The following is a 6,177-nucleotide window of genomic DNA, read 5'->3' as shown; positions in this document are numbered from 1 at the left end:
TAAGCCAAGTCTAACCTGCATGCCCTCAACCAATATGGCGGCTACACGGCTACACCACCCCGCTGGGTCCCTCTCTCCCTCTCCATTGGTTATCTAGTAGAGGCTCAGCCAGCAAGAAGCGCTGTGAATCGCCAGGAATTCCGCGGTTGCTGAGGCGACCAACCGACCTGTCATTGGTAGAGCCCACCCTTATGGGCGAGCTTTGACCCATTCGTGTATGGTGATTGGTCAGTGTGACCGGAGAGACGGGACGAGAAACCTCCGCGGCGGCGGCTAGGCGGCTAAAGAACGGCCGGGATAATAGACTGCTCTGATTGGCGAGACTGCCGCGGAGCGGGTGGGCCCGGATGCAGGCGGCGCGTGCGATTCGGCGAAGGCCGCGTGGGGGCGGGGCCGGGCCCGAGGTTTGTTGTGAGGGTGAGGGCCCGGTTGTCAGGCAGGGGCCAATCAGGGTGGGGGATGGGAGCAGCTGGGGGGTCGGGGCTGGAAGGCGGAGCGGGTCGAGGAGCCGCTGCAGGTAGGAGGGGGCGGGAGTGGAGTCGGGTCCATCCCCCGCGCTCCGGCTGCCGGGGGTGTGAACTGGAGCCCCCAGACCGCGGGGCGGGGCGGGTCCAGTTCCCCTCAGGGGCCCCACGGTCTCGGGCGGTTCTGAGTCGGGCCCCGGGGCCACGGGCCCAGAGCGTGTTGGGGGGGGAACCCTCGTTCTCCCCTCCCCCGGCTGGGGCCCAGTGCTGGGGGAACCCGCCTTTCCCCCGACAGCCGGGGGGGAGGGGTTGTGTTCGTTCACCCCTCCTCTGGGGGGGGTGTATCCAGGGGCTGGTTCCCGCAGTCAGGAGAGCGAGGGGGAGGGGGCCGGGCTATGGGACCCCCGGGTGCCCAGGCCCCGCAAGGGGATCCGTGCGGAGCTATTGGGGGAAGCGGTAAATGTGGCTCCGCCCCCAGGGAGGGGGTTGGGGGCTGCTTGTCGCAGGGAGTCACCAGCAGGAGGGAGATTCTTAGCACGCCTGCCCTCCCTGGCACACTTGGCCGAGGGGAGGCTTGTAAACATGCTCTTCTCTGCGCCCCACCAGAGAGCAGCGGGCAGGCGGTAGATACTAGGGTGAGGATGCTGCTCTGCCTCAAGGATCGTATGTTAGCAAGTGCTTGCCTAGTAAGCTTCTTCCCTTCTGCTAGTTACACTGATTTGTAAACATCTGCAGGACCTAGCCATTGAGCTATTCTAATTATTTTAATACTAATAATTAGTGTATGAATAACCCTGATTAGGCCTGTGATAATCTTATTGAATTGAACCTTGTTTTGCTTTTGTTGTTGAAAGCTGAGAGTTGGGAAGCGGTCATAAAGGCAACCACTCCATACTCTTTAGCCTACACTAGACCAGGCTTTGATGACCTTCTTCACTAATAATAATTAAATAATTACATATTTATTATTTGTATTACCACAGCAGGACTCCATTGTGCTAGGTGCTGTGACAAGCAGAACAAATAGATGAATTTAAAAAATTTATTAAGATGATGTTTAAAACAAGTGAATGGTACAGAGTTTAAGCGTAGAAGTTTTTGGTTATCAGGGAACAACATACAGGTTTTCAAAGGGTGCGAAGTTTGGTTTAAGATTGGATGGCATAAGGAATACATAATGTGCAATATCCCTGATTGCGGGTAAAAGGTTAACAGGTCAAACTACAGACATTGAAGTATGAGGGTATGTTGTTCATATTATGGCTATGTTCAGATGTGGAGTATAATGAGTGGGTACAATGATGAGGATGGATTGACCCTCATATGGTGAGATTAAACGTTTAGTGACTTTACAGTTCCAGCTCATATGGTCTATGCACCTGCTGTCCTGATTTAGCGGTATCACAAGACAATGCCATAAACGTTAAGATTCTTTTTTTTTTCCCCCTCCAGGCAAATATCGCAGTGATCTGGATCAAGACTAAATCAGAACTCAAGATCTGGCCTGTTGATTGGAGGAAACTGACCACTGTTCTGAATACAATTGAATAAGCATTTTGAAAGGAATTTCATTAGCCTGGATGTGTCTGAACAGATCAAACAGCAGAAACTGAGGCCTGGGGGGTTGAGCCCCATACAATTCAGCAAAGTGAACCTTTGTTGGAAGGAAAGGGGGCACTTTTTCAGTGGCCATCAGAAAAGAACTGAATAAGGAAATGGCAGCTTCTGTTGCCACCAAGACGTCTTGGAAGCTGCGTGAGTGTCTTTCATAGTGTTCTCTTGTCCATCATTAGATTTCTCTGTTTGAAAATGGGGGAAGAGGAGGCCTCTTGTTCTGTCTTGTGGTATGAAATTTTCCCCAAGGAACAGCCCCCTCCCTTTCTAATGTGACAAAGAGCACTCTTTTAAAATTCAGTGGACTGTTTATGGATGGGGGGGGAGAGAGAGAACTGTGGAAAGGCATAGGGCATTCTCTGAACATCCAGCCGGACTGACGTAAAGACATACCCCCTAGATAGATCTCTATGTTCCTTTGGGATTTGCGATGATGATGATAGGCTGTCCTCTTTTCTGTCTTCAATTCCTGTTGTCTGAGGGCTTTTTGGTCATTGAATCTCTTTTTTTTCTCTAAATTTCAGGGCTGTAACAACCTGCTAATTCTCTAATGTAATATAAGAGCAGCTGGTGAACAGGTTGGAACTCTTATAAAGCCAAACCTGCCTTGGAGTGTTCCACTTGTTTAATGTCAGTATTCTTTTTGGATTGCTCTGTATTGCTGCCTCTACCATTGCTATAGGTACAGTAGGTTCTTGGATCACTGCAGGAAGCGTGATGAGATCATTACAAGACCTATATGTCCTCTTGATTATGTCTCTGGCTTCAGCATAAAAGATTCATGAGAGACAGTAAACTTCTATTTTTAATTGATCTTTTCTCCAAAGAAAAAGAGGGGCAAAACAGCTCCTAAATGTCAAAAAGAGAAACACAGAAAAATGCTTTTCCTGCAGATGTTGCAATTTTTTGTGAGGTGTCAGAGGATCAAAAGAACAAGTAGAAGTAGCTGATTATTCACAAATGTGAATTCTAGGCTGACTATTTGAGGCCCAGAACTGGATTAATGAGAGTGTTGCCTGTCTGGGTTGCTGTATGTTTAATAGAACTGTATTAATAGAGGTAACTGGTATATACGATCAAAGACTATATAGCACCTTCCCTTACTGTATGCCTGGCATCAGTTGGTGCTTCCGTTCATATTTTCAGAAGCAGAAAAATATTTTTCTTACTTCCCATCTGTTCCCCCTCCTCCCTAAAAAAAATAAAAATAAAAAAACTGAAGTTTACAGATTCCTGGAAAAGACAGCACTTGGTCAGTTTCAAATCTCCATCCCATTTCATTCAGCAACTCCGCCTGTCCTGTTGATCTTTAATATCATTATGTCCTACTTCATTTTAGCTCCAACTTCAGAGCAGTAATCATTCAAGTGCTAGGAAAAAGGTGTAGCCAGGATAATTAGGGGCTTAAAGGTTGCTGAGCCGATGTGTAGTAGCTAATGAGAGAGCATTTTATGAAAGGGTTTGTGGACTTTGGGAAATCAGTACTTCAAAGAGTGAGGGTTCTGCTACCAGTTTTTTAATGTTGGCATAAAATTACAATCTGGCATTTATAGTCAGAGAGTTGAATGCTTCAGCAATAACTCTTTAAACATTGTAAATAAATTATTAATAAAAGATAAAGGGGGGTGTTGCGAATATTCACATTTCACAACAACATTCAGCACTTGCACCATCCAATCTTAAATAGTCACTATTGGTCCCTTAATACCAAAGGAGGATTTATATGACTAATATTGTATGTGACTTTGAATTTAATGTGTTGACACATGCTCTGGTTTAGTATTGTCATATAGAATATTGGTCTTTCATTAAACTGCAAGTACATCCTCAGCAAATATCCTTTCTCATTGGATTAATAACCTAATTACAATTGTAACATGAAAGATGTTTCACTAGCTAATGTGAAAGTTATGTGGTTTCAATTTCTGTAAAGTGCTTTGAGATCCTCAGATCAAAGAGTATGTAATTATTCCTGCCCTCTAATGTCTTGGAAAATTATTGTCACTTATTATAAATGAGCCGCTTCACACCCAGTTATCAGAACGATTGGTTATTAGCTAGCATTTTTACAAATGTTTTGTAACCATTTCATATACAAATCTAGTGGTCTTTAAAAGACAAGAACTTTTTAGCTGTGATATTAAGGAATTGGTAAATGCATTTGGCAGAAACTTAACAATTTGGGTGCATTTTAAAGTGCCCCTTAATGTAAAACAAATGCCAATCTGGCTGTTTATAGTGGGACTTCTCCAGAATCCACCGGGGTATTGGGGCTATCTTCTCCCCCAGCCTTTATGAAAAGCTGCTTTAAAAAAAATCCACCTTTTTAATTCTACTTCCTTATTCAACCCTCTAAAGCATATTTGTGTCCATCCCCCCAATAAGGACATCTTTTGTCACTGCCCCCAAACTAACTGTATTGCTCTGCTTCACCTACATTACATGCTGAGAATATAGGCAAAGTCATAGAATCATAGAATATCAGGGTTGGAAGGGACCTCAGGAGGTCATCTAGTCCAACCCCCTGCTCAAAGCAGGACCAATTCTCTGCCAAAACTCAAGTAGAAGGGAGCTCCACCCTTTCCAGGTGCTGAGTCTTATTTTCTCTGCAAGGTAGCACACTGTGCTACTGCACAGTTTGACTCAAGACAGTCTTAACTTTTGCTACTACCCAGAACAATATAAGGGAGCCTTTCTCTAAATGATCAGCAGCTGCTTTGTACCATGCCAACTTGTGAAACTGTTCATCTTGCCAGGAGAGTTCACACAGGTACAGATGATAAATTAGCTTCCATAAGAGTGTCTGGATGCAAGCAAATTCTCCTTTTCAAAGCTACTGAGTGACTATTAGTAAGATAAGATAGTCACTGTGAAGCACATTGAGACTATAGTGGGATGATGAAGGTGGATTGGCACATGTCACCAAGTGTAGCAGATAGGGCCAAGCGGGCTGCTGCAAACAAGATAAGTAAGTAGTGTGGCTTCTTATCTGAACTCTTAAGTTACTGCAATTTGCCCAGTGAAAACTGGGAAGTCTTTCTGTAGAGTGAGGACTACTAGTCTTTCAGGAGAGGAATTGTGTATAGTAAAAATAGTTGTTGTGACTATTTGTTTGCTTTATCTTGTGCAGAAGAGATCACAGCTCACAGCAGCAATGTGTCCTCGCTGGTTCTGGGCAAAAGTTCAGGTCGGCTGCTGGCAACTGGTGGAGAGGACTGTCGGGTCAATATATGGTCGGTTAACAAGCCCAACTGCATCATAGTAAGAGTTGGCTGTTTTTTATTTGTGGGTAGGTTGGGGGAGGAGGCAATTGGCATAGTGAGAGCCAGAGAGAGTCTGGCAATGTCATAAATTCCCCAACTAGGTTTTACCAACCCCTCTCGTCTGCTTTGGAGTGCTACAAAGCTATACTGGCGCACACACACAGTAAGCTAGCTTTTGTGGGCCACATGCAGTTCGAAAATGGCTTTGTTCCTTCAGCTCACATGACTCTGAACCAGCTATAACTCTCTTCCCATGCCCTGCTAAGGCCCGACTGTGTGACAGAGACCTCCAAAGATGACAAGAGTCTAAAACAGGGGTCGGCAACCTCTTGCACGCAGCTCGCCATGGTAAGCACCCTGGCGGGCTGGGCCAGTTTGTTTAGCTGCCACGTCGGCAGGTTCGGTGGACTGCGGCTCCCACTGGCCACAGTTCGTCATCCCAGGCTAATGGGGGTGGCGGTAAATGCCGTGGGCGAGGGATGTGCTGGCCGTGGCTTCCCGCCACCCACCTTGGCCTGGGACAGTGAACTGCGGCCAGTGGGAGCCACAGTCTGCTGAACCTGCCGAAGCGGCAGGTAAACAAACTGGCCCAGTCCGCCAGGGCGCTTACCCTGGCTAGCCGCATGCCAGAGGTTGCCGATCCCTGGTCTAAAACGAGTGACATTTAAAAAAAAAAAAATTGGAAATGATTAATTTCTTCAACATGTACATTTTTCTATTATCCTATTATCTTGATTTATTAATTCATATTGGGGAGATCGGCAGCTATGTGGGGAGCAGAGGTAAATCTGGGTCCCTAGTAAGTGATATCCATTCAGTGAGGTGGTAGGAGCAGG

The 6,177-nt window shown here is 46.1% G+C and overlaps 1 protein-coding gene across 5 annotated transcripts in view; it reads left to right on the top strand.

Moving 5' to 3' along the window:
- Nucleotides 1–333: 333 nt before the first annotated feature.
- The window catches only part of KATNB1 (katanin regulatory subunit B1), a 28,282-nt gene continuing 22,438 nt past the window's right edge, over nt 334–6,177 (top strand). Inside the window, exons 1-3 of one of the 5 annotated variants that reach the window (XM_030581635.1) lie at nt 334–404; nt 1,917–2,219; nt 5,209–5,339. In XM_030581635.1, the coding sequence (XP_030437495.1) occupies nt 2,180–2,219; nt 5,209–5,339 (171 nt within the window). In that variant the 5' untranslated portion in view covers nt 334–404; nt 1,917–2,179. The other 4 variants (XM_030581632.1, XM_030581636.1, XM_030581634.1 and 1 more) reach the window with 4 other exon arrangements.

This window comes from Gopherus evgoodei, chromosome 12 (genome assembly GCF_007399415.2).
Source record: "Gopherus evgoodei ecotype Sinaloan lineage chromosome 12, rGopEvg1_v1.p, whole genome shotgun sequence".
NCBI lineage: Eukaryota > Metazoa > Chordata > Testudines > Testudinidae > Gopherus > Gopherus evgoodei.
Note: the sequence above shows the minus strand (reverse complement) of the source record. Positions and strands in the feature narration are given on the sequence as shown.